This window comes from Chelmon rostratus, chromosome 17 (genome assembly GCF_017976325.1).
Source record: "Chelmon rostratus isolate fCheRos1 chromosome 17, fCheRos1.pri, whole genome shotgun sequence".
Taxonomy (NCBI): domain Eukaryota; kingdom Metazoa; phylum Chordata; class Actinopteri; order Chaetodontiformes; family Chaetodontidae; genus Chelmon; species Chelmon rostratus.
The window spans coordinates 7,813,399-7,841,383 of record NC_055674.1 but is presented as its reverse complement, the minus strand read 5'-3'; the positions used below and the strand labels follow the sequence as shown (position 1 = coordinate 7,841,383).

Sequence of the window (27,985 nt, the reverse complement as noted above, 5' to 3'; positions counted from 1 at the left end):
GAAGGCTTACAAAATGCATTTGTAGCAGTCCTCTAGCCCGTTCACACAATGTATTTAGCAACATTTTTGCATTATAATTAGTAATTTAAAAACTGAAGAAGTGTAACCGTAGAATAAACGTATTTAATGAGAGTAGAGGGCAGGCCAGATTTCAAAGCTCTGTTGACCCCTGCAAGTGTGTTGAATGTGATGCACAGTGAACAACCTCAATTTCCATACAGTGGCGCTCTACAATAAGTACAGTCATAAGGCTGTGCAGATCAGCCATATATTGGACAAAAGAATCAGTTTCCATGAACTTAACCTTTGTATTAGATGAAGGGCCTTATTGTTATGTACTGTCTAGACTCACTACTGAAAAAGTCATCATAAGTACTGTATCTCCAGGCTTTAATTCAACATTCAGGGGTTTTATTGGTCACATGCTTGCACAATATGTGCAGTGTAATGCGGCATGGCACACTCTTAAGGCTGTGATGAAGGTAGTGTTTAATGAATAGACTGAGGAAACATAGACATTAATAATAGAAATTCAAATTTTAAATCAGATTTTTAAAATAATTCTGTTGGGAATGTACCACCTTCTGTAAACACGTATTTGCCTCACATTAAGTAAGTAAAAGTTATTCGACTATTTAAATGTAATTACACAATCGATTAAAGGGGTCCCACTGAGAACTTTACTTTGTGGAGTGAATCACTGTGGAAGGAGAGAGTTAAACCCCGGTTTCAGCCTCCGGACCCCACTGGCTGAGGATATCGCTTAGTCACCGCCGTTCGCCGGGAGAAGCAGCGCCTCCCTGTGTACGCACCGATTGGTTGGAGATCTTGACGGGCTTGCCTTCCCCACAGACCGTCTCCAGTCCAGGGCGGGGCTGACTCTCCGCCAAACTGAATTAGGCTACAACCGGCAGAAGAAAACTTGCCCCGGGCCGATCCATGGAGCAGTGTGGGAATGCTGTATCCGTAGGTGGGAACCAGAGAACCGGACGGGCAGCCACATTTCGGCCACATCACCCTGGACTGCCTCTGCTGCTGGTGTGATCAAGAGTGACTTAATACCACGGCGCAGGGCTTGGCTTAAAAACATCTGCGGGGTGGAAGAAGAAGCGCGTTTATTCCTGCGCCGCTATCAGGACGATGTGACAAATCACTCATCTGCTGCCTGGGAAAAAAACTGTGAAGCCGGATTTTTTTTTTCACTGCTGGGGATCATCTGAGCTGGTCGTTATAAGGGTAAGTTGTGTCATTATTTCACGACTGTCTCCTGCGGTCGCCCATACGGAAGGCAGCAGCCGGAGGAAGCGCTCACGCGTCGTGATCGAGGAGGATACACGAGCTTATACTGGTCGATTGAGTTACTGGTCAATCGGTCGACACGGGAGCCCTTCACGTAGTGTGCTGAGCATCATTTAGGTTACAGGGTGCTGAGCCATTTGCGCTGCTTTTTTGCGGAGTTTTTTATAGTCAAAGTAGGCTGGCTGAAGTGCTCGTGTAGTATAATTGGATCTACCTTTAGGCCCAATCACCTTTTCAAAAAGTGTGAAATACCCCACACGTTCAAGAGAAGTGGAATTAATGAGGTGTGAAATGAGCCTCATGTCCAAAATGACATGAGGCTGAGAGGCTAAATTTCTTTTCTGTCTTGCTTTCTTTTTCACTTAAACTTGGCCAAATTTAGGAGCGATTACTTTCATTATAGCCACACTGTATGAGCCAAAGGCTTGGTGGAACATTAAATGGCTGGAGGCTGATAGAAGGTAGCTGGGCCGAATTGTAATTTTGGACAAAGGAATGAACCAGCATGACAGTGTTGAATATGTCACACAACACATCATGCATTAAGTCACACCATGACCTTACTCATCTTTGTCATCCTCCTCCCACTCCCCCTCCTCCTCCGACCTTCTCCTGGTCATCATCAGCATCGTTTTCTTCCTCATAGGCAGCCACGAATGTTTATGCATGTTTTATGTGAATCAACAGCAGCATCACACATTTGCTGTGCCATAATATAGATGGCTAAAAACAAATGTTACATAATTCACAATGAAAATGTGGATGAAAAGAGCAGCAAACCACATGTGCTTCTCAAATCATCTCCCTGCACTCGACCCTTTTGAACCTGAAAGTGTTATTCCTTCCTTAGATCTCTTCTGTTTTCTTCTGAATTGTGGCTTTCATGAGGCACTTACACACGGTGAGTCAAAGTGACTCATGGCAGACAGTCACAAAAGGGCACAAATTCCACAAAGTCATAGGCATGGAGGGGCCACCTAAATGTCTAGATTTGACTCATCAGAGGTCAAAAGCTCCAGGACGGCAGCTCACATATTAACAAACTGCAAACTTGTTGACATCGGAAAGGTTACGCGCCACAATGTCCTACAATACCTGGCCAGACTGAAGTGAAACCATAGACGTACTGTATTAGAAACTGCTGAGTTATTTTGGCAGACAGGACATAGGAGCACATGGCCTGGTTTGTGTGCCCAGTGTTCCTGAAACCTTATCACATGGAGGGAGAGGGGGATCATGGCTGGAGGTGATGTAATCACACCGATAAAGCAGGGCCCTGATGTGTGATAGTGGCAGTCATGCTCATCCTCTGGACACCAGAGAGAATATTCCCAATGTGTGTGTGTAGTTTGGATGTTTATGTGGGTGCATGTGGGTACGTGATACTTGGGAGCTGGGAGCAGCTCTGCTGAGGCAGGTGGACCATCCAGGCTGCCCTGTGTTGACTGGTTGGTATGTGAGTTTTTCAGGGGGCTGCTGAGGGGGCCACACTGTAGTCATGCCTGCATGACTCATGGCGCGGTATCTGTCTTTCTGTCAGTCTGGCCAAGTGCACAGTCCTGTACAACCGCTTCATGATGTTGCCTTAAAAAGAGCCACAGAGCAGGATTTTACACTCAGCGGTTATGAAATACCTTTATTCATCGCCATTCTTCAAGAGACATTTCTGTCCATACACCTCAAAGCATGCATCACTATGCACGAGCACCACAGCAATGTTTTTCATATGTGGCCTAATCACTTCAAGATGATGCATCTACAAGCAGGACACAGTTTTGTTGGTCCAGAATGGGCTCTCTTTGTAGATTTGATGCTCTGCTGATGAGGACTACAAAGCAGCGATAGTGTTCCTGGAAGAAACCTTCTGAAATCTCCCTGTTCCCGAACGTGGGTGTACTCTCTATGATTGTTGGTCATTTTCTTCAGTCTCTGGATAAAGCTCTCTCTGAGCGTAGCGTCACTGGGCTGAACAGTCCCATGTGTGCATAACACATGCTTCTCTAAATAACCTCAGGCTGGTTCACTGACAAACACATCTGTATCACGAGGAATTTGTTGGCTTGAGAATCCTGTTTACCAGGAGACCTGAAGTTTGCATTTATTACTGTCCATGTAGAAATTTGCTCTCACAATATTTTAAAGTGGTAATACTATAAGTAAAGTGGTATAGTACACTGTATTAAGTCTGTCTAAAAGTCTATTTTCATCTGTTGTACTTAATCAACATGCATTGGATTTATTTAAGGACTGTGATATATCAATTTCTACACTTTAGGATAATATGATAATTCTGCAAGATTTTAATCTCACATGGTCACATCCTATTAAACCCTGACAGGATGCTGATTTCCCATAAAGTTCCCACAAAGTATCCAACTTTAAAAGAGAATCCACACTGTATAACAACATTACTTAATGTTCCATATCTGCTGTGTCACATATAACAGCACAAGGCACCATGACCGCACCGTTACACCACAGGGAAGCATTGTAGAAGTTTTGTGCGTTGTTTTATATGCCCTTTGCAGAGATTCACCTCAAGATATTTAATATGTTTGGAAACTGGAAATTAGAATACATTTCTGTAGGTTTAAACAGCGCTTGTCCACTAATCCTGAGTTTGTAATGATTGGCCCACTCCCTGTGAGTGCATAGTCTTGAAGAGGTTAACATCATGCACTGTTTGTTAAAGCTTATGAGTTTACGTATTGTAGAGCTGAATTGCATATTTCTGTGAGACTGTCATGTATCTGTCATCACAGCAGGCATTGACTTTGTGTGAAAACTGCTACATTGAAAAATGCCTTGTTGGTTGATTTGTGAATGTGGGGCACGGCAGCAGTATCTGGAGAGGTCAAACATGTTAACCGACTTGTTCTGCTGCTTTAGAGACAATACGCATGCGTTCCTGCTAAATATATTGGTTGCAACTGTTCCCTCTGCTGACCTCAGGCAGACATTAGCTTAAAAAGCTTGTCAGGTATGGTTTTACAGGCCATTGATGGTGAGAGAGCCCACAGGCAGTGTTTGATCTAGTCCTCGCTGGTACTCGCTTAGCTAGTACCTCTTTGACTTTGATGTGGTTACGGTTTTGACTAAGTTGTCAGGAGCAGGAAGAGCCATTTTTCTTGTATGTCAAATAATGTGGCATTTGAGGGAAATACAGAAACCGAGTTTTGTCTCGAGTGTCTGCCATTCAATGCAACAAGGATTGCAAGCAGATACATTCTACCTTGTTATCGGAGGAGAAACCCAAACACCAAAACATGAATTGGTTGTGGTGGTTTAATTATGCAGGAAGTGTGCTGTTTGTTGCTTGTAGAATTCATCACGCTATAGCTGCTTGTTTGTCTGCGTGGAAATACAGTGTACTAAGTATTGCACGATCTCAGAGTGCTTCCCCTGTTGACGGCTCAGTTGTGTGACTCACAGCCATTGCATTCAATTGTTCCCGTCCCATGATATCTTGGTTGTGGCATGATGCAGCGGCAGCCATGACGGTGAACTCAGTTGTGATGTAATGCTGTAATGCAGCAGTAGGGCTATTTCAGGTCTACCTCTGAGCCTCCAAGGCCTCCGTCTGCCAGCATGCCACCCTGCCCTTCTCTCAGTCAGCACCTCATCTGTCATGAGTCAGACAGCCATACATGAACGGGCATTCACAGAATTTACTAGAAACCCTTGATGCACAGGTTTGGAGAAAAGTCAGAGGGGTGATTAAATTGAAAATACAGGTTGCTACGAATTGTTTTCATAGTTATTTGATTTAGGCCAACATTAGGCTGCAGCAGCGATGAAAACATCTAATTTGGGGTCGGTAGTTACAGGGTGTTTTTCGGTCCCGTAGCTTGTGTTCTCACTGACATGGTGTCTGGCTGGTTAACCTCAGGACAAAGCTCGTTTTCAGGACTGTGGGAATGCTGTGTGTGTTTTCTCAGAAGGCTGGCGCTTATAGTCAGGCAGCAATGGCTCCTTGAACTTTGATCTTCCACTTTGAGTGTGAAGAGCCCTCAGAGGGCGTGTCCACAGATAAACCAATAAATGTCTCTCTTTACCTGGTGCCTCGAGACAGAAATATATATATGTCAGGTATGTTGCAATTGCGAAATAGTAAAATTCCTTGACAGAGGGTTTTTGTTTCAAAGCTTGATGGTCAACTTCTGAAAAATCAGTGCAGTCTTCCTGTTTGAATTCTACCTAGTTTAGTGCAGATGACTGTTTTATTACTGTTTATTTAAAAAGCTACCTAAAAAGGAAGTGCAAGTTATTCTAGAGGAGGATATGCATTAATTCACAGGATTTACAACAATCTGGCAACCCAAAAGTTGTTCATATTAATGTCTTATTACTGCTCACGAATAGATGATTTATTCCATAAAGCCATTGGTTACATTATTTAAAACTAAAGTCTGACATATTATGGAAGAATTAGACAGGCATGAGCTGGATATTCAAAATACAGCCACTCACTTTTTGTATGTTACTAATCCAGATTAGAGGCTGTTGTGCAACGCATGCAGCACCAGCCTCGACTGCTGTAATGACAGCACTGTGTTGTGTCTGTTTACTTTTTCTCAGATCATTGTCAACTCAAGGAAAACCCTGACCGATACAGTATCCCAGCACTGTTACAGTGGCCATGAGAGAGCATTTTTAAATCGGATAGCCTTCCCCCAGCCCCCTTCACTCCTCCCCCCACCCCCCTATCTTTGGCACAGTCAGTCGTCATACCCAGAGGCTGTGATTCCTCATTGTGTACCAGACTGCTAAATTCAAGTTGACTGTTCCCTGAATGGAAGTGCACACACACAGTTATATCTGGACAGTTTCAACAGTCGCACCAACATCGCATACCACGCACCAAACTCACTCCAGCAGCTTTCCCAGAAATGAGGGTGTGTTTTGGACTCCTCTGAGACTTGTCTTTTACTGGCTTTTTTCGGAAGAGGTGGATCTTTGTGAGTTTGTTTAGTGAATGTTATTTTCTTTTGACTGAACATGTAAGCGTTGAAATGCCAGTGCTGAAAGGTCACCAAAGTGTGCCCATGATGCATTTTAAGTCCCATTATGCTACTGAGTTGTACTTTTTTATACAAATGGATTTTGGTTAATTTAATGTTTGTCAGTCAGTAAGATTGATGTGGCGACAAGCCAGGCCTGTTGGCATATTTGAATATTTGGCATATTTCCTTTTCTACTGCTGCTGCTTCTCTTCACACCCGTGCCAACTTTCCCTTCTAGTTGCCAGTTGACAAAGCTTGTAATGCCACTTGCCAGGGAAAATGATGTAAAGCCTCTCATTTATGGTGCCCAGTTGATCACGCCCAGTTATAGTGAAGGCTTCACGCTCGAAGCCTAATATGTGGTGAAGCATATTCGCTAGGCAAAAACAAACATGAACAGTAATGCAAATCAGAAGTAATTTATTCCCGGAGGCTGTCGGGGTTTGTACTCCCACTCCTTTACTTCACTTCTCTCTGAATTAGACATTCTGTCTCCTCACCAAAACTTCATTTTCTGATCATTTGTCGCTCCATGTTGTCAAGCCATGAGCAGAGTAAGGAAGTGTCCCTTCATGTGCGCTCTGTGACCCGCTGGGGAAAACTGACTTTATTTCCATAGACAAAGAGTCTGTGTGTTTTCTTCAGTTAAGTCTGGACTTAAGAGGCCTCCCCCTCACTGGGCCTGTGACCGTCCCAGAGGACCTGACCCAGCCTTCCCAGTTTTCCTGTGCCTTTGTTGGGAGTTTTCCACAGATCTCTTGGCCCAGCTGCGTGGCTTCATTCTCCCTCCTTCCTCCCCATCATCCTCGCTTTTATATCTCCCTGGTCCCAGCACAGGGACCCTTGCTCCCCCTCTGGGTGTTCCCCTGGATGCCCCCTCACTTCCTCATAGTGGCTTATGTCATAGTGAGCTTATGTCTTGATTAGCTTTTATATGCATGAAATTATTATGTCTTGGGTGAAATGCAGCAGTGGATGGACTTCAGAAAACCGAAAATCTTAGAAATTAGGTTTTATTTGCTTTGATCAGTGATCTGCTTTGTTGCAGACTTTTACAACCAGCATAACACTCTTTTGTGAATTACCTCTGGGGAACGTCTAAAAGAAGTGAAATTACTATGAACAGAAATCCAGTTATTTCAATCATGAGTCTAAAATATTCCATTGTTTAGGATACAAATGATTTAAACAGTTTTTTGCTACCCATATCAGTGCATCTAATGCTAACCTTCTGAATTCAGTACTATTCAAGTCACACATTTACCGTCTACAGAGAAACACATGGATCTGTGTGTTACTAATTATCTGAAATGTTTTTTTGAGGACTGTCTTTTAACATCAGTCACAAAAAATGTCACCGCCTTGATGAGTGATTCTCACGTGTTTTGACACAAAGACCCAAATCTCACCTCACATTTATGTGACTCATTGCTTCACAATCTACATTGTTCACACACCCTCGGCCAAAATGTGTTGTGACCCACATTTGTGTCCCACTGCCGTGACTGAGGAACATTCAGACTCACATATATCTCACGTATCACTATTTGTAAAGTTAAATAATTTTTTCCACAGTAGTTTGAGCAGAGGGGTTGTTGTAGTTGATGTATGTGGATTGATGAGTGTGCTCTTCCCACCACGAGCAGTGCTGGGAACTAGAGCACATACTGTAGCTGTGAATAAGCACATATCTGTTGGTCAAACTGCTTTATCTTCTGTAAACCAACCAGATAAACTTTGCGCGTGTAAGACTAATTGTACTGACGGCTCTCTGTCTCTTCTGCTTCTCTTTCATCTGCATGTTTTCTGGTGTAGCAGATGAAAAGGATTCAAATATGGGAGCTTTATTAAAATGACCTAGTTGTTTTTTGTGGAATAAAAATGTTTTCCCTCCTTCCAATCCAGAAGGGAACCTGAAGACTTACTAGTTGTCTGCAGCTGTTGCCTCTGCAAAAATAAAATAAAAGTACAGTCCTCCTACCTGCGACAAAGTCTGTGCTTTTATCCCAAACAGGAAATCTGATTTGTGACAGTTAATGCATTTTGACTTGACTCTGTGCACTCCTACACGTACACACTGCACACTCATAGTCAGACATGCACATGCTCACCCACGTGTATGTGTGTGCGTGTACATATGTATTCACAGCCTGCAGTCGTGAAAATCAGTCAATAATCTGTACTCTGGGCTATTACAGGTCTGCAAACCTTTCAAGGAGGCATTTTCTGAAATTGCCTGTGAAGGTTGCGTCTGTCAGAGGCATTTTAGTAATTTCAGCAAGTGTGTGAAATGAAACGTTTGAAAGAATGAAAGAGTGAAAACCCTAATCAGACCTTGCTGTGAAGGCTGACTCAATCTATGAAAAAATATAGAGGCTGTGAATCAAATTAGTAATACATCTGAGGGTAAGTATTCTAATATTAGATTGAATGACTAATATCCTGGGTTCATGACTAGTGAGTGTAAACTGTTCTTAACATTTTTAGTTTCTCTCTGCCGTAGTAGGCCTTTGTGTACTGTGTAGTTCTGAGAGTTTGATAAGTGCACGTGTGTAAATTTTTATCTCATGTCCTTGGTGTGGGTGTTCAACAGCTGCGGTCAACAAGAAAGAGAAAGCAACTGAAGAGGGGTTCTCCAACTTTGAGAACAAAATCTGTGGTCCGGTTTATCATTGATTGCTATTTTTTTTCTCCTATGATGTCACATTTTAATCTTCAAATCCTGAAGAATTTAATACTAACGGTAATTTTAATCATGAGTTTTGGACCAAAAATTCTATATAAATTAAATTTAACCAATCATTCCTTACTGCCTTTGAAAACCCCTTCAAATGCCAACTTAGAGGCTGACTTTGGAAAGTTCTGTGTCATGAAAAACTAGACAGCCTCTATTCTCTCCTCTGCTTGAATCCATGCTAATATGGATAATTCCCATTGTCCCACTGCTGCAGGCCACACTTCCTCCGCTCTCTTCAATAGATGTGTCAGCTTCGATGTCACACTACACTAAGATCTCACTCTCTGACTGCTCTGCGCCAGGCCGGTGTGGGCGGCAGGCCTGACTCAAACACGGGCTATTATCTTCTGAGTACAGTGACGTATGCTTCATCACGGCCGAGGATGGGATGTGTGTATTTACATGTGCAGTTTGGATGTGTTCCTGTGCATGTGAGCAAGTGTATGTTGTTTCCGTGGTTATGTGGACCGGACACAGAGAATGTGACCGGTCTGCAGTGTGTTTCCTGCCTTCATTTGCACGCCTCCCCCTCCTCAGCTCTGCACTTCCTTCCCTCCAGCACTCCTTGGTAAAATAAGCAGTAATCTGACCTCCCTCCATGCTGGTGGTCTCCTACAGAGGATGTGAGATGACAGAGCTGATGGCTCTCCTTTGTGAAGTATTTTTAATTCTGTTGATTGATTAGTTCACAAAGATAAAACTAAACAGTTGTGATGGTAGCATGACAGTATGTGCTGTGTTTTCTCTGTTTTTAAGACTTGATAAGCTGTCCTTGGATATAGCATTTTTCCATTAACCATATATGCCAATACAACATCTCTGCTCAACCATAATGGAGTTACCTCGTCTTGTGTCTCACCCTGAGTAATTATCTCAGCTGGGAATTTGCTTAGTGCGCCATTTCCATTGATGGAGAAATGAAAACTTCAGCCTGCTCTTGCTTTTTTTGACCATGATCAGGCTGCACAATGACCATTGTTCAGCCCAGTCCACACCAGGCGACACAATGCTGCCTTTTGTAGGCTTGATTCAGGCTGATATCATGCTGGAAACTATTTAGATGGGGATCACATGTTGTTAGGGCACGCTTTTTCTGAGATTCTCCTCTTACTCACTTATTGAGAGAATGTCAAACCTCCCGTAGACAATGAGGTACTTGTTTGCAGTCTCAGGAGACATTTGGGAGGATTGGGTGCTGCACGAAAGATGGCTTACTTCCCTTTGTTGTTTAAAGTGTCTCTTAGTAAGCTATAAATTAAGGATGTTATGTCAAACCAGGGCAGGTCAAGGGGTTAGAACTATATTATAACCTTGTAAAATGCCTGATGCCCATCTTATTGATTTCCTTATTATATATCTGGTGAGTAGTGCAAATGTAGGGCTATGTAATAGTGACAACCCTCTAATTTGGAAATGTAATGTAGAATAAAAATATTTCCATGCTTTGGAAAAGACATTCGGACTTCTAATTCTCTGTTTCATTTTTTCTTAAAATTCCAAATAATGCAACATGCTTTTTTGGAAAAAACAAAACAAAACAAAAAACTGTTTTGAATCTAACTACATTGATATCATTATCACCATTCACTGCTTATGTAGACAGAATCCTAACGTCATCTAATTGCCTCTCATCCCTCTCAGAATAAACTACAGTATCTTACATTAGACATACCAGTTCATTGCAGAACCAGATGTGCAGCTTCAGCCATATTTTAATTTGGCCACTGAAGCTGTTAGTTTTAAACATCCACAGCAGCTCTCTGTGAGCCTCTCAGATGAGGTCGGCTCCTCTGGAGTGTCATAGTCTTGTTGAATTTCATCAACTGTACATGTTTGTCATGCATGCACATACTTTCTTTGCCCGAGTGTGAGTTGTACAGTCCATTTTGGGAGCTGCTGGTTTTTCCCACTCTGTGGTAGGCATTGAGCTTCCTTGTAGGGTACAGCTGGAGATACAGCAAGTTGAAGATAAGCTTCTACGGTAAACAAAGTGGTTTCAGGTCTGCCAGCTGGAGTCCTAGCTTAAAATTTGCTCAAGAGTTTTGTCCTGAAACAGGCTGTTTCATTTTGAGCTGATTCAACAGGGCGTTACCTGATCTAACTGAAGTGGTAATGGAATATACACGCAGCTCTTGCTGTTGTATAGAACCATATCTAGCGGTCTTGGCCTATGAGGTTTATATACAGCCCACACTGAGGGAGTCAGCTTCTTCCTCAAGATTAGACACACAAACACAGCTCTGGACAGAGACATGTCGCTGATTTGCCAAGTTAGCCTTATTTTTCCACTGAAGTGAAGAAAGGTCTTTACTATCTGTTGTGAGCTCAAACAAGTCTAACAATCCTGAGAAAAGAGGGGGCCACTGCCATGTGCACAGCAGCTCCGGTTGGATGGATGTAGTAAATAATTCACCTGTGCAGACTGCTAAATAATTCAAGGGCATGATTAAGCCACATGTATTAATTCAACTGTATAGCAAAAAGGAAGAAAACTTTGTGCTATGCTGATCTGATATTCAGTTGGCTGGTATTCTGTTTGTAAACACACTGAGATTAAAGTAATTGCATCTCTTGGTTTCTCCGTTCTGCTAACGCATTTCACCTCCCCTTCATATTGATTTCCTGTGCAGGATATTGCTGCACATAGAAAGGCTGGGTCCTGTGCTGATAAAAAAAAACAAGTGCAATTTTCTAGGACCTGCATTCGCCTGGCAATATACAGTATAGGGCTTTGTAGAGGAAGACAGGCGGTGCAGCCAGGCAGTACGATGGTGAAAACAGATATTGCTTCTGCTGCTGAGATTAACAGACGCATTCAGTTCCACAAACTAGTTTGATGTGCACCGCTTTTGAGAGATGTTGTCACGTTTGCTTTTGACAGAAAACAGCCCATTGCGCAGAGATCTGGAGCAGGATGTTTTTTATGTTGGTCTACAGTTTCATCCAGACGTACTTTTGCAATTGAGCTCTATAAATACACCACATGCACGTAGCCCGCTGTTAGGGGGCCATTTATACTTTCATGAGCTATTCATATCTCTGGCACTCGGTCCTGTCATTTAGTAAACACTGTTATGACAGTGAGGGAGTCTGGCAATGGACCTGATACAAATCTGTCACTCCAGACTGAAACCACTAACACTAAAAGGTTAAGTCTCCATTGTAAAATCCCACCGAGTGCTGACAGCGTGAGCTAAAGATCTGTGGAAAATATGGGGAAAAGGCATGAGCAGCTCCACCCTTCTTGGCTGGGTCTGTCAGCCATGCCAACCCTCAACCACCCACCTTGCCAGTTACAGCAGCCCCACCCGCCCACCATGCCAGGCCCTCAGCTAGCTATGACACTTGATCTCAGGGTCAGCTGCAGCGGATATTTCTGCTGTGTGTTTTTTAATGTCGTAAGGGCTGGTTTGATGTGACAGCCTGTCACATGTCACTAGGGTCAATTCAGATGACTGCAGCTTTACTGGTGCTCAGTTACACTTCATTCTCTGGCCTCTGGCTGTTCTGGAGTATTTTCTTCCCTGTAAGATGGGCAGAAAGAGAGATAGAGAGAGGCTTTAAGCTTGGACTGAGGAAAAAAGCTAATTTTTATTTGTGTTGTGGCTTTTGGAAGCCATGTGTTGCACTGCTCATCATTGCCACAACACCCAGAAACAAAGAGGGATGTCGGAGAAATAATCTAATGCTTACTCCCATATGGTAAATGGTAAATGGACTGTATTTATGTAATGCCTTTCTAGTCTGCCGACCACTCAAAGTGCTTTACAACACGAGCCTGCCATATACTGTTAGTAACTCTGTACCCTAATCAACTTCCACAACTGGTTAAGTGACCTGGCATTAATGTCTGCTCTGCAGTATAACACATTTATTTTCGTGCCTGTTTCTGTGCTCTGTTTCTCTTCTCCTTACCAAAATGAAACATTGGTAGCTTTGTAGTTTTGTCAGCTTCTTGCTTCTTCCCAGTCGGAAGCATGGTGTGCTATATAAAGATCAAAAGCCTCGTTCTGCAATTAATGCACAGATGGGCCTCAGATGCCTGTAGGAAGGACACAAGACACATGCCTGCAGTGTTATTAAGTGCAAATGATTTATGTTTCGTCTGTCTGTGGGAATTGAAATCCGTTCACATTGTTTCCCACATTTTTCCACCCAGTAACTAAGAATGACAATGTGGTGGTCATGAGTTTCTGCTCATCATTACGAAATACCGTTTAAGGGAACTACAGCTACTATGTATTGAGGTTGATTTCACAATGGCAGCATTAAGTGTGTCTGATCTAGATGGCATTTCATTTGAGGAAATGTGTGATATGTTTTCTATGTCTTTTTATACTGAGGACAGCCTTTACCAAGAATGTTTTGTGTTATGTTAGTGAGAGGATAACTTTGGGAGAATGACTGCCTGAATAGCCTAGTTTCCCTCCATTGTTTCCAGTCAAGCATTGCCTCCAGCATGGAGTGAAAGATAAAAAACAATGGATAGTAGGAACATTTATAGTGAATGACTAACCTTTGCAGCATGTGGAAAACCAAACATAACCTGTTTGGGTTGTTAGGTTTTCTGTAAAACAGTAATCTGTTAATCAATCTGGAACCTTCTTAAATTACACTGAATTATAGCAACATCACTCAATACTGAAAAGCTTGCTAATACATGGAATAATTTGAGCATAAGTAGCGTCAGCAACATGCAGGAAGACAAAGAAGATGAAAGAGGAACCAAGACCTGAGGCCAGGAAGCACTGCAGCTCTCAAGAATGAGGTGTTTGGACTTCTCACCACCCAGATTAATGAGGTCATCCATCATTGAGTCTGACCATGCATTTTAGGCAGCAATTGCTCCCGTCTTCTGTCCACCCTGACTCTATAATCTGTACCAGGAGCAGGCAAGGCCCTACCTGGCCAGCCATCTGAGCATCTGTCAGCCTCAATGACACAGCTCTGTCAGCCACCCTCAGTGTGGCTGCTGCTAGCCTGCCTCCTGTAGAGTAGCACAGAGCAGCAGAGTACACACAGTACCCGGAAACCAGCCAGCTCCTGTCCATAATGGTTAGACTTCATGTGGTTTCCTTCTCTGCCATTTCAGCTTGGTTCAGTTTCAGCCAGAGATCTTGAGGAATGTGGATATGGCATACACTGAGATTAGAAATGGCCCCGGATAGAGAAGATTTCAAGAATGTACAAATATTTCACAAGACTGTCTCAGACATGTTTAATTCAGAAATTATTTTTCTAACGCGTGATATGGTAGAGTCATGTGCACTTTGTATCCATCATTTCTCTACATGCACGGTAGTGAATAGGGACATTTTAAACAAGGCATCTGCAGAAAACACACCAGTGTAAAACAGGGCATGGCCAGATTACTATTTTATTTATGATGAATGCGAAACATAAGGCCAATGCTCTCTTGCAAGCTTCTCCACATATTTGAGGCAAAAGAGTGGTCGGAGAAAACTGGTTATTTTGTGCACGGTAGCACGGTCCCCACCCTCACTGAGCTTTTTTTTTTCTACTTCACTTTGAGTGCGTTCAAGGTGGCACTTAGACTTCCAGCCACTGAGCCAGTCTTCTGTTTGGTTTAAGCCTCACCTGTGACAGCTGGGCCTCTTTTGTCATAAGCCAGTGCCTTTCTCCGCATGACTGGAGACCATTACCAAGTGATTATATTAAATGATGGCATGGAAAACTTCGCTGGGCTTCAGTTTGTATGCAGAACGTATTACAATAGATCGCAGCTCCCCAGACAGAGAAAGACAGTGCTGGTTACGCCTGTCAACCCCAGTCATTATGGCCTGCTGGACATCTCTGCACCTGGAGAGATGTCGACTTGTCCTCTGTGTTGTGAACGCTTGTCTGTCCTCTCGTGCCTAATGGAGAGATAAGGTGGACTGGAGAGGCAGTGTCGGCTCCAGAATTAAAAACAACCCTTGTCGTGGGTCTCATGATTGAGTAGGAAGTGTTAGATTCGTACAAGGGCCAAACGACAGCAGGAAGCCAAGGTGCAGTGGGTGTTTTCCCTCTTTAGATGTGAATCTGGAAGTCAAAACAAATCTTTTTGCGAAACTAGATTAAATCACGGTGGTCTAAAGAATGTGTGCCTCAGATCAGCTCTGGGAATGTAAACACTGTGGAAAACTATTATGCGCTTTGAATTGTTGCCATATGACATCTCAACCAGAAAAAAAGCACAGTCACCATTAGAGTGAGATAAGACGTTGTTGTGCATTAGCTGGGTAGTTGGTCACGATGATTGCGTTCAGTTGTTGTCTTCCTCACTAAAACATTGCTTTACCGCTGATTTTCTTTAACCATTGAACTTGACCATGAATAGATAACATGCGCTGTCAAGGGAGGGCTAATCCTCCAGCCTGGACAATTTTCAACACAGAATTCAATCAACTCTCCTTCCCCCAAGGATATCTCTCTTTTTGAAGGTCTTCCTGTCTATGACGACCCGTCTTTCTCTGACAGGGACCAGCCTTGAGTCCTACACTCTGTGCAGTGATTTCTACTTAATACTCGATGGAGAAATTACTGATATATTCAGAGCTCCCTCAGAGCGACAAATGAGTTGGTGGCTTACGTAGCCGTGCTTGCGTCTGAGCAGTGGCTATGCCAACTGTTCCACCTAAACTCCTCATGAGACACGAGTCGTAGGCCCATGCCAGTTCAGCTGCCATGTTGACTTTGGAGGAGGACGAGAGAGAAAGAGGGAGACAGACTTCCAAGGCACTTGGCTTGGCTGTTTGTCCGATGTTGGAGGTTTACCTTGGGCTTTGACCAAATGCTCTCACAACCCACTGATCAGCAGGCTAATAGAAAGCCATAACAATAGCTGCATGGCTGCATTAATGCAGTTTTGCTGACATCTTCTGCAAGACTGCTTTTACATGTCTATGTATGAAAGTGAATTTGGAATAATCAGAAGAAGTCTTTGCTGCTGTGTGCGATACAGATGCTTAACGCCTCTGGTCTCACTGTCTTTTACTACTGTCAGATATTTTAGCTACGCTCTCACTCCATTTGACTTTTTTTTTTAGTCTGTGTGGGTTTAATCTGTCAAGCAAGTAGAAAGCAGGCATAAAGAAATGATGAAGTTGTAATTGTCTGTAAATGGCAACCACTCAGACAGAGACCACATGCAAATAAGGATGAGAAGAGTCTGGTACAGTAGGCAGGAAAAGGCCTAAAGCAGGAGGAGAAGCGTAGCACAGGTACTAGTTAGTTCATTTGCTTCCACCCATCCTTCATTCAGAGCAGCCTCAACAGCAAAACATCGCTAAAGCAGGAGGAGCCAAAGCTTAAGCAATCAAACAGTGTTTAGCATGGAGGAAAATTAGGTTCCCTCGCTGTCTGCTTTCAGTTCAGTCTCAGTCAGTTCCAATCTGCAACCCTGAAGCTGATGGCCCCTCCCTTTACTGATCTGCTCTATATCAGGAGCCCCGCTGTTTGAACTAATGGCGAAAGTAATTAAATGCCGGGTGTTGTAGCCTGGGGCAAGAGAGAGGGCTGTTGTGCACAAGCAGAGATACTGGTGTCAAATTTGCATTTCCCTGATGCTAGTAACCAGTCCATGAGATAAATGAAGTTTGTGATGATTCTTCTCAGTGCATTTAAAGGCAGATGAGTTTTCAGTCTTTCTTTAGTAATTAAAACAAAGCATGAGTGAAGTCATATTGTCATGTCCTCACTCTGTTTAATAGTCCTCATCCACCCATCTCTCTCTCTCTGTTTCCCACACTCGAGAGTCTCTGACTCTGCAGCAGCCATCTTTGGTCCACTCTGTCTTGCTAATCTGGTATTGCACTCCAGACAATGTCACTGGAGGTCATACAACATTCAATATAAAAGCCTAATACATGCACAAAGCCAAAACCTTCCAGACTGACAGTGAGTGAAAGATGAAACCCCACTACAGCAACTTGCAATGCAAATTAATGATCACACCTAGTTTCTGTCTGTTGTAGCACTCTCAAGAACTTTATTGTGGTAGAAATGTCAGCCTATGATATGGGAAGTATACCAGTGTCCTTCTGTGAACTGGTGAATTGAGAAATATCTGAACGTGAGAGCTAGACTGTGTTTAAATATTAACACATTGGTGATGACCCCTGCTGCCCTCAGTCTGAGGTTTTCCTTCCGTCTCTGCTGAGATCCACTGACAACACTTCCCATCATCACTTGGGCTAAAACAGAAGCCTGTGGTGTGTTAAAATGGGAATGTGAAGCAGATGTGGTCACTAGAAACTGTGGACTTACTTCAAGGAGCTGGATCTGTAACAGGAGAAGTTGAGGACGTGACCTGTTGTGACTGCTTAAAGCCCAAAGCCCTGATGTGACAACAAGACTGAGAGTGTGGTGATGGCATCTTGAGAGGCATTTTAACTAAATGAGACTCTGAAACAGAAATAACCGAAGGACGGGAAAGGCATATTTCAAATTCATTTGGTTTTGTAACAGCTCCATAGCTGAGGAGACACCCTATTTCGCAAGTTTACACATTTGTGCTCTGCAGAAAGGCGGTCATTATTTTGCACATTCCTGTTGTCTGCAGAGTGAAATATCACTTTTATTAATAATGAATGCATAATCTAATATACATACACAATTTCTTGTGGGATACTGCTTGTTAGTTTGAAGTACAAATGATGCCTGTGTGCTTTTAAGGGGTAAAGGAGTTCAGTTTTCCATGGGAATAATGAGGATTAAGAAAATGACAGGAAATGAACCACCAGGCCCAGAGAAGTGAGGTTAGATGGTGGGACAATAAAATGAGAGGCTGATGATAACAAGGCTGCCGCTACAGGCAGGCTGTCTGATGGTGAGGTTTATTGTGCACCTCCTTAGGCCCACAGGCCTTGTCATGGGAATGCATACATAGTCATTAGTCTCTGATAGATGTCTGTGGAAGCAGAGCAACTTTTAACCACAAATGGGGATTAAGTTTGATTTTAACTGTAGAATTAAGGGATTCCTTGTAAGACTGCAAACTTCCTCACTCTCCAGCACAAATATTTCTTGCTTTTTTTTTAATGGCTCTGTTAAATGTTTTGGGGAAGGGAAAAACAAGCGTAGCCTGTTCTCTGTGGTTTCCCCTTTGCTATCTAATGAACAGCAATACATGCACACCCATGCTTGCATCAAATGAGGGGCCTTAGCACCCTCTTGTGAAACAATTTTGCAGCACAAAATCATTGTGACCATCATGTTCATAGTTGGAAACAATACCCTGAAATGTTGATGATGTCTTTTAATGGCAGTTCATGCAGATTATATGTGATTCATTGAGACACATTATGATAACACCGTCTTCTTCTTCTCTGTCTGTGTAGCTGGCAGGCCTGGGGTGGGACAGAGAACATGGCTGAACCACGGCGGGAGAGCACCAGCAGCCTGCAGAGGAAGAAGCCTCCCTGGCTCAGACTGGACATTCCCACGGCTCAGATGTCACTAGACGAGCCTCCCACTTTTGTTCAGGTGTTCTTTTTGTCTAAATCCCCTTCTCCTTTTTTGTCACCTTTCTCAGTTCTGTCTTGTGTTTACACGTTTCCTATGTGTCTTTTCCCGTGTAGCCCGTGAAGAGGCAGGGGTTCCTGCGCAGTATCAGCATGCCAGTGGAGACCTCTCACCTCCAGTCCCCACCCCGTGACCTTTTTGACACCCGGCGGCCTGTGTTACAACGCCAGTCATCCATCACTCAGACCATAAAGAGGTAAAGGCAGTAAGCAATGCATTGGATTTATAAATTGACATCTTGATGTATGTGGGTTGTAGCATGATTAAAGATTATCAGATGGAGAACTTCACAACTCTTTTGTAGAGATGCATGCAAATGTTTTTTTTTTTTTTACATCTCATAGACTACAGTATGTTTACAGATTATGGAATAAAATGCTAAGCAGCACATGCTTGTGTAAGATTTATGAGTTAAATGGAGGGTGTTGGCAGCCTGTGTCTCCCTGCTTTCCTCACTTTTTTCCAAATTGCATGGCTGTTTCTGATTCAAAATCTTGATGTCATCTGCCTGGTAATAACTTTCCTAATGTTGTAAATCTTAATAAAAAAAATAAGTCTCGACCAAACAGTCTGCTTTGCTCACTCTGCATGATGGCTACAGCACTTTCCAGCTGCACTTTCCCTTCTCACTGCCTGTTGTTGTCTTTTCTCTTTGCTTCTCCTTCCTTCTGTTCCTTCTCGCCACCTTCCGGCTCTGCTCTGCCTGGTCACAGCAGCAGAAGGGTGCACTTTGAGCGGATTAACACGGTGCCCATTAAGGGGCAGCGGGCTGCTCGCCGCAGCACCAGGAAACACCACTCGCTCTCCAGAACCCTGCTCAGGTACGGCAGGAAGCCCCTCACATGATGCAAGTGTTAGGCTCAGAAGTCAGACATATACTTACTTATTTACTGTTAAGAAATAAGTGAGTATACTGTATGTATGTTCATTTTACAGTCTTAATTCTGACATGATTTTGCCAGTGTAAATTAAAATGTAGATTTGGATCCACTTTGACAGAGAGTGTTACAAATGAGTCACAACATTCACAAGAATTGTTGTTTGTCACTCTGTTGCCTGCTCTTGCAGCTGTGTGTCATTGCCACAAAGCCCCCTTTTTAACTGAGTCAGAAGAGGACCTGAAACCAGAAGTATTTCCTTGTTACAAATTCCTCTTCTTTTAGAGTTACAGTAACGACCCAGCTGCACAGTCAGAAGGGCACACATTGCCCTACATATCTGTCAAACAGCCTTCATCACAAGAAGTTGCTTATGAACGGTACTTGTTAGCGAGCCAACGTTTTAAGGCTAGCATGCCAGGTCAGGACTGTGTTCAATCATACTGATAAAAACCTAGATCAGCAAGGACATGTCCACTGCTACAAAGAAAGGCACACATATGCCTGAATATTACCTGTACAATCATGTCACTGACACATGAGAGCAGAGGCAACCAGCAAAACCAATTTGCTAAAAGAAAGAGTGAGCTGAGCTAGTTACAAATAGATTTCAGCCAAACTTTACTGAACATTCACTCTGCAGCTGGTAATTAGTGTAGAAACAGCTAGCTTGCCTGAACTTTCCTTTGAAGAATGTTTCCACTTCCCCTTCCTGCCCTTGGGGTGCAGTAACATTGTTTGCTCTGGTACTTATTAGGCTTCAACTTCAACAACATGTATATTCATCGAGGTTCAGTGGAATGTGGAGAGTGGAGGAGGACACAATTAAAACCTCAGAAAAATCCCTCATTCTCTGTGTGAATTGAATTTGCTTTGTGTCAGTTAAGATTAGGAAAATCTGAATAAATTGGATTTTATTTGCAGCCTTAGAACTCATCTCTTGCTCTGTCTTTCTTTGAACATTGACTCGCCACCATGCATTTGGCATGTGTGAGAGTGTGTGTACCTGGCTACCTAACTTTCCCATGGTGTGTCTGGACATAAACATGCCCAGGCTTGTTCCCTCTACTGTGCCTATTACTTGCACTATCTGCTATTGGACACTTTTTTCTAAATCCCGGAAGCCGGTTCTTATCACTCTCATTCATGTTTTTGCTGTTCCACTCCTTCACAAATACGGCTCTGAAGGCGGTCATCAATGAGTGCCTCTAGATAGCATTTAATCTCTCTGTGAGAAATGAAGCAGGTGTTCTTTCGCCCAGAGCTGACAGGGCAGTGTTTTTGTTGTTAGGGGAACAGCGGACTGGTTTGGGGTCAGTAAAGACGGCGATGCTACCCAGAAATGGCAGAGGAAAAGCCTGCGCCACTGCAGCCTGCGCTATGGAAAGCTGAAACCACAGGTGATCCGAGAGATGGATCTGCCCAGCCAGGACAACATCTCTTTAACCAGCACTGAGACCCCACCTCCTCTCTATGTCCCCTCCTCACAGCATGGCATGCAAAAGGTAAAGGGATACATGGGTTCCTTTGCTAAATGCTGTTCTTATTTGAATCCACAGCCTATTTATTTTCTGAAAACATGCCGTGCAGATGGTGGATAATCATGTACTTTAACTTGAAAATTAATGCTCTTGAAAATATCAACTGGGACATCAGCTTGGCACACAGGTGCATTATGAACAAATATTCTGAGCCTGTCTCTTGTGTTAAATCAGTCTTTAACAACATGTGTTGACAGTCTGAGGTAAAATCTCTTGATAATTCATAATGTTTGGCTCTTTCTAACTACCACATGAACCCATTGGTCTCCAGATTGTGGACCCACTGGCGCGAGGCCGAGCCTTTCGTATGGTAGAGGAGGTGGATGGCTATAGCGTGCCTCAGACCCCCATCACCCCTGGAGCAGCCTCGCTTTGCTCCTTCACCAGCTCCCGCTCAGGTCTCAACCGACTGCCTCGCCGACGGAAGAGGGAGTCTGTGGCAAAGATGAGCTTCAGGGCTGCAGCAGCGCTTGTCAAGGTGAGGAACAGATTCAATACAAATGTGTACAATTCTTGTAAAAGTATCTTTACTTGTACAATACACTAAACAAACTAAAATAAGTGTACCAAACACTTGTGTACATGCTAATTCCTGTACTTAATTAAGATTTAATTGGTACTCTACTACTTTGTAACCAACTCTGATGGAAAGATTACCTCTGTGAATGCATATATGTTTGTGCGTGTGTGTGTGTCAGGGACGCTCATTACGGGAGAGCACTCTAAGACGGGCCCAAAGACGCAGCTTCACCCCTGCCAGCTTCATGGAGGAGGACATGGTGGACTTTCCTGATGAACTGGACACATCTTTCTTTGCCAGGGTAAGGAAGGGAAAACAGCTATGTTGTTATAATAATAATAATAATAATAGATTTTATTTATAACACCCTTTACATTCGAATAGAAATCTCAAAGTGCACAGTTCAGGCAACAATAACAATAAAAGCAAAAATAACATGTTGCAATATGCTGTTGTTATTATTGTAACCATGTATTTTTATGATTTAATAATAATTCTCTTTTTCAAAACCCATGGGAATAGGATTTTTTGAACCTCTACTCACTATTTCCTTTCCACTCTGTTTGTTCTAGGATATTCTGATGCAGGAAGAATTGTCCACGTTTGCAGACGAGGTGTTTGAGTCTCCGTCTGAGGCGGCCATGAAAGAGGCAGAGCCGAGCAGCAAGAAGGATGAGACAGAGCTGACAGGCAGTGCCCTAGATAAGACAGAGCTGGAGAGAAGTCACCTCATGCTGTAAGTGTTAGTGTTATTCATTCAGGCTGTGCCGATGCCAACATTTTTAAAATGATGACTAATCCGTGTTACTTGGAAACAGTTTTCACCGTGAGACTTGCACGTCATATCAAACCAGCAAACCAACCAACAGGAGTAAACATAACAAAACAAAAAACATAAAAATTAGGATTTCTTAGCTCTATCAATAAACAGTCTCATAAAAACATGATATATCATGATTGATCTGGTTGGTGATATAGGCAGGTGATACTCCTGAACCCCTGAAAATGTCTATTTTAAAAATCCCGGATAAAGGATGATATGATGAAGAAAAGAAAGGTCGTTTCACTTCTGTCCTTTCTTCCATCTCCACCGTTAACTCTTCCAGACCTCTGGAGCGAGGGTGGCGCAAAGCCAAAGAAGGAACTCCGGGACCACCAAAGGTGCCCTTGCGGCAGGAGGTGGTGAGTGTTACCGGACAGCGGCGTGGGCAGCGCATCGTTGTACCTGTCAAGAAGCTTTTTGCCAGAGAGAAGAGACCTTATGGACTGGGCATGGTAGGAAAGCTCACAAACCGCACCTACCGCAAGCGCATTGACAGCTACGTCAAGAGGCAGATAGAGGACATGGATGACCATAGGTACTGCACATTTCCACATATCTGACTAATGAGCGCTTGCCTCCCTCTGTGGGTGACACTGATGAATGATGCTCTCCATTTCCTCTAGGCCTTTTTTTACATACTGGATCACCTTTGTCCATTTGCTCATCACTATCCTGGCTGTATGTATCTATGGTATTGCGCCAGTGGGCTTCTCCCAGCATGAAACGGTTGATTCTGTGAGTAACAGCAGCTCAGCTGTGACATTGGTCTTTGTCAGCACACACATTTTCATCACTTTCATTACGACTCGTTTCATATTGATTGCACTCATTGTGATTTGGATGTCCTATGATTTAGGTTTTAAGAAACAAAGGCGTGTATGAAAATGTCAAGTTTGTACAGCAGGAGAACTTTTGGATCGGGCCGGGTTCGGTAAGCACTCTTGTCTTGATAGACTTTAACAGATTTTAAAAAAGAGTACAAGCAATAATTATGTGTAAATATCTTTAAATAAATACTAAATTTCAGACTTTTTTCTCTTTATCTTTCCATTGGTAGGAATCTCTGATCCACTTGGGGGCCAAATACTCTCCATGCATGCGGCAGGACAAGCAGGTGCATGATCTTATCAGGGAAAAGAGAGCTGTCGAACGCAACTCTGCCTGCTGTGTGCGGAACGATCGCTCCGGCTGTGTTCAGACCTCAGAGGAGGAATGCTCGGTCTGTCAACAAACCCAATTTTTATTTGTATTCCTCAACCGTTATATTTCAGCTCCAGATAGAAGCTGTGGGTAATTCTAACCCCCTCTGTTTGTGGTTTTATTTCTAGAGTACTCTGGCTGTGTGGGTAAAGTGGCCAAGGCATTCCAGCACTCCCCAGTTAAATGGTAAAGACAGACAGTACGGCTCTGTGTGCCATCAGGATCCAAGGTGAGACATAATAGCAGAGCTCTTGTATTTCAAATTGCGCAGTATAAATTGACTGATACTGGTTGGTAAATGTAATATGCATACTGCTTGTCTCAATACAGGATATGTCTAGAGCCTGCCTCAGTATCACCTCATGAATGGCCCGATGACATCACCAAGTGGCCAGTGAGTACCGTAAAGCCCTGTCTGGTACTTAGACATGAAGTGGGGACTGGGAGGTCATGGATCAGGTTTTCCGAAAAGTTATACCACGGGTGAACTGACCTTGATGAAATGCTTGGAGGAATTAATTACCTTTGTTCCATTGTTTAAAAAAGTAACAGATTTGTTTAAAGGAAAGAAGTTAATGTTAGAAACGATTACATTACTGAATATATGATATATGATATGCTACTCTATGTATTATCTTCTTAGTGAAATTTACACCAGTTTAAACATACCAGTTTATGAGGGGTTCAGTGGAGTTTTTCTCTCTTGACTCAGTACTGCACTATTTTGTTTTGAATGGAACTCTGGACTAGATCATGAAATGGCACAAATCCACCAAAGCAGGTTATATAAAGCCTAAAAAACGCTCTGGCTTTTAGATTTGCACCAGGTACAACACAGGGAACCACACCAACCTGCCTCATATAGACTGTACCATCACGGGCCGACCCTGCTGCATTGGAACCAAAGGGAGGTGAGAAAATGACACTCATCCTGGAATAGTAAGACAAATGATGCATGATTAGTTTACTCATTTAGTAAGTGCTGCTTGTTTTTTTCCAAGGTGCGAAATCACATCCCGGGAATATTGTGACTTCATGAACGGCTACTTTCACGAGGAGGCTACTCTCTGCTCTCAAGTAAGCAACTTTCGCCTTATTACACACAAATGAGACATTTTACTCTTGCATGGGAAAAAATAACAGAAGCAAACCTTAATTTGTGCTGCATGTGTTGCCATTTTCATTGTGGGGTACTATTTTGTGCACTTCTTGAATATCAAAACAGATCAAGAGCTCACCAAATACTTCCATGGAAGAAATACGTAGAATCTGTCTGTTTGCACGTAATTTGTGATCTTTGATTGTCAGATTAATATTTTTCCTTTCCTATGGCCTTCTCCAGGTGCACTGCATGGATGACGTATGCGGACTGTTGCCTTTCCTCAACCCTGAGATCCCAGATCAGTTTTACAGGCTCTGGCTCTCACTTTTCCTGCATGCTGGGTGAGTCAGTAGCTGTCAGGATCATGGAAAGGAGTTTCCCTTATAGATTTACCTGGCAAAAGAAACAGACAAGGGAATGTATTTCCTGGAAAATTGACAGTATATTCAGGGAGTTTTTTTTTTTTTTTCATTATTTTGTATCAGTTTTTTTAGTCATCTTAAAACATGAATATATATATATTACGCTTGCTACCTGATAGTACACATAAAAACAAATATCTTGCTAACCAGAAGCACAGTTTAGCATAAGGTTTTAGGCTAAATATACTAGATCAGTGTTTTCATGCACTGTGTTTGTACCCAGCGGTGAGGAACAGGATGATTAAAAGATCAGAATCAGAGTCAGGTTTATTGGCTAAATATGTTTGACACGTAGAAGGAAATTGGCTTCAGCTATCAGCTGCACTCGATGTACTCATAGTCACATCACAACAAAACAAATGCACAGAAAGATAACGAGCCATGAGGCAAATCTGTAAAAGACATCTATAAAAACAGAAGATAAACAGCAGAACAAAAATACCTACAATGGCTAGAGGTGAGGTGGTTGTTAACTGTATGTATGCAGAAATGCAAAATAAAACACTTCCGATAAAAGTAGGTAGTAGTACTAGGATGGCTATTTGTACATCACTAGCTATCCGTTTTAACTGGAAAGAGTATTTCATCAAAGAACTTCGGTACTTCTGTGATATAAGAAGTCAGTCAGTCAGCACAAAGAGCTGACCTCACTGTTAAGAGGAGCAGCGCTTCATCTTCATGCTGTCGGTTATCTGTCTCTAGGGTAATTAAACAAAGTGCCCTCGCTACACGAACTCATTAAGCTTCAATGAGATAGAGACCGATTTTGTTGATGGGCAAAGTCATCAGGCTGTTGAGGGGTTTGCCTCTTCTGCACAGGGGAATTATCTTGCCAACACGTGTAGCTATTCACCGACATACAGAAACGTCACATTGCACACACATGAGCACTTTGTCCATGTCCGTCCTCCCAGGATCCTTCACTGCCTGGTGTCGGTGGCTTTCCAGATGACCATCCTGAGGGATCTGGAGAAGCTGGCGGGCTGGCTGCGCATCTCCATCATTTACATCCTCAGTGGCATCACTGGCAACTTAGCTTCAGCCATCTTCTTGCCCTACAGAGCAGAGGTGATCGCCAGTCTCATAAATATCATTGCAGAAATATCTCAGTGCATTTATGGGTCATACTATGTGTCAGAGGTCTCTCTTTAGGAGATGATCATGTTCACTAAGAACACCATATAATGCAAATAGATGTAGAGTCTGTTTTGTGAACATGTCTTTGTAGTTCTTACATACTTCTCTCTGCTGTCCTTGTCTCAGGTGGGGCCAGCCGGCTCTCAGTTCGGGATCCTGGCCTGTCTGTTCGTGGAGTTGTTTCAGAGCTGGCAGATCCTTGCCCAGCCCTGGAGGGCCTTCACCAAGCTGCTATGTGTGGTGCTCTTCCTCTTTGCCTTTGGGCTGTTGCCCTGGATCGACAATTTTGCCCACATTTGCGGCTTCATCTCTGGCTTCTTCCTGTCCTTCGCCTTCTTGCCCTACATCAGCTTTGGCCGCATGGACCTGTACCGCAAACGCTGTCAGATCATCGTTTTCCTGCTGGTGTTTGTCGGCCTCTTTTCAGGCCTCGTGGTGCTCTTCTACGTCTACCCAATCAAGTGTGAATGGTGCGAGTTGCTCACTTGCATCCCTTTCACGGACAAATTCTGCGAGAAGTACGACCTCAACGCGCACCTCCACTGAAGTGTGCACAGCGTGAGCACAGCAGGAAGGCATCAGGTCAAAAGAGGCGGACTGACAGATGATTTCAGCCAGTCTGTGTCTCCACTCTGCCCATGTGTGACTGGGGGACTGCCCCCTTCTCTGTGAACAATATACTTGTGTTTTTTTACTCTGTCTGTATGAACACCTATGCCACTCATCTTAAGGACTTCCTTTAATCACCTCCATGTTCACTGGCAGTCATTGTTACTCCTTCACTGTCCAGTGAAACAAAGGTTTGGCACTTCTGAACCTCATCAAAGCTCCCAGCTGCCCTTTTACATGTGAGGCAGGAATTAGACAAGCTGGTGCTGGTACAGAGAAGACTTTTTTTTTACATTCACACTCCAGAAGGTTTTTTTTTTTATTATTCAGGCAACCTCATACAGGAGCAGGGACAAAAAAATCAAATATTGATACCTTTGGTGCCTTGTTGATAAATGTACCAACTACTGCCATATTTTTGTTACATTATGCTGAACACTCGAATGTTTTCTTTTATTTGTTTATTGCTTCTCAAGAAGTGATGATTGTTTTGAACACGGTAGTGTTTTAGCTACCTGTCTACTCACATGTAACTGAAAACAACAGTAAAAAAAAATCTACAAATTAAAATGGTCTGTGACTTTCTCTCAATTACCAGAAAATGCCTGTTGAAGATTGTTTTTATAGTTTATTCTAATAATGCAACAAAGACACAGACATCTGTGAAACATCCTGTCCTCAAGAAAATATTTTTTACAGTAATGATACTCTCATCTTCTGATTTATATGGTTTACCAAAATACAACAGTATTTACAACTCCAGAGGTAATGCACAAAATGTTCAATTAATTATCTCAATTACATTACAGTGAACTGTGAATGATTTGACAAATAATAATCAAAAAATGGAAAACAACATTAAGCTCACAAAGCCAAGATTCTACAGTGAACAGAAGGAATATAATTTGATGTCTGATAAGTCAAATTATGAACTGCAAAGCCACGTTCATGTTTCGCATGAATCCACTCTTGGTCTCCTCTGTCCTCACACAGTCCTCACTTCTTGTTCAGTGGGATACTGTGAGGTGCCGACAGTAGGAGGTCTAGTAAGAACTGAACCAAGTCCACTGGTGCATATGGGCTCTGCACCTCTATCTGTCCATCTGTCAGCTGTGTTTTGTTAATCTTTTGTGTCCTGAGTCCATGTTAGAGGTGAGTAAGTGGAAGGAGGGTGGGTGTGGTAGGGGCT

General features: G+C 43.0%; 1 protein-coding gene across 1 annotated transcript; it reads left to right on the top strand.

Annotated features, from left to right (window-relative positions):
• Positions 1 to 907: 907 nt before the first annotated feature.
• rhbdf1a (rhomboid 5 homolog 1a (Drosophila)) lies at positions 908 to 27,331 on the top strand. Its single transcript, XM_041956840.1, has 18 exons — positions 908 to 1,236; positions 18,381 to 18,525; positions 18,621 to 18,760; positions 20,734 to 20,947; positions 21,255 to 21,461; positions 21,682 to 21,804; positions 22,076 to 22,239; positions 22,610 to 22,861; positions 22,950 to 23,061; positions 23,183 to 23,257; positions 23,384 to 23,545; positions 23,655 to 23,755; positions 23,857 to 23,920; positions 24,343 to 24,437; positions 24,528 to 24,603; positions 24,869 to 24,969; positions 25,965 to 26,118; positions 26,314 to 27,331. The coding sequence occupies exons 2-18, from the start codon at positions 18,409 to 18,411 to the stop codon at positions 26,731 to 26,733; spliced, it is 2,577 nt and encodes an 858-aa protein (XP_041812774.1). The 5' UTR covers positions 908 to 1,236; positions 18,381 to 18,408; the 3' UTR covers positions 26,734 to 27,331.
• Positions 27,332 to 27,985: the final 654 nt, after the last annotated feature.

Bases quoted from the DNA above. Each gene is read 5' to 3' on its own strand.
- rhbdf1a (XM_041956840.1), top strand. From the start codon at position 18,409: ATGGCTGAACCACGGCGGGAGAGCACCAGCAGCCTGCAGAGGAAGAAG. The intron at 22,240-22,609 runs GTAAGTGTTAGT...TAACTCTTCCAG, and splicing joins GAGAGAAGTCACCTCATGCT to ACCTCTGGAGCGAGGGTGGC. The intron at 23,921-24,342 runs GTGAGTACCGTA...TCTGGCTTTTAG, and splicing joins ATGACATCACCAAGTGGCCA to ATTTGCACCAGGTACAACAC.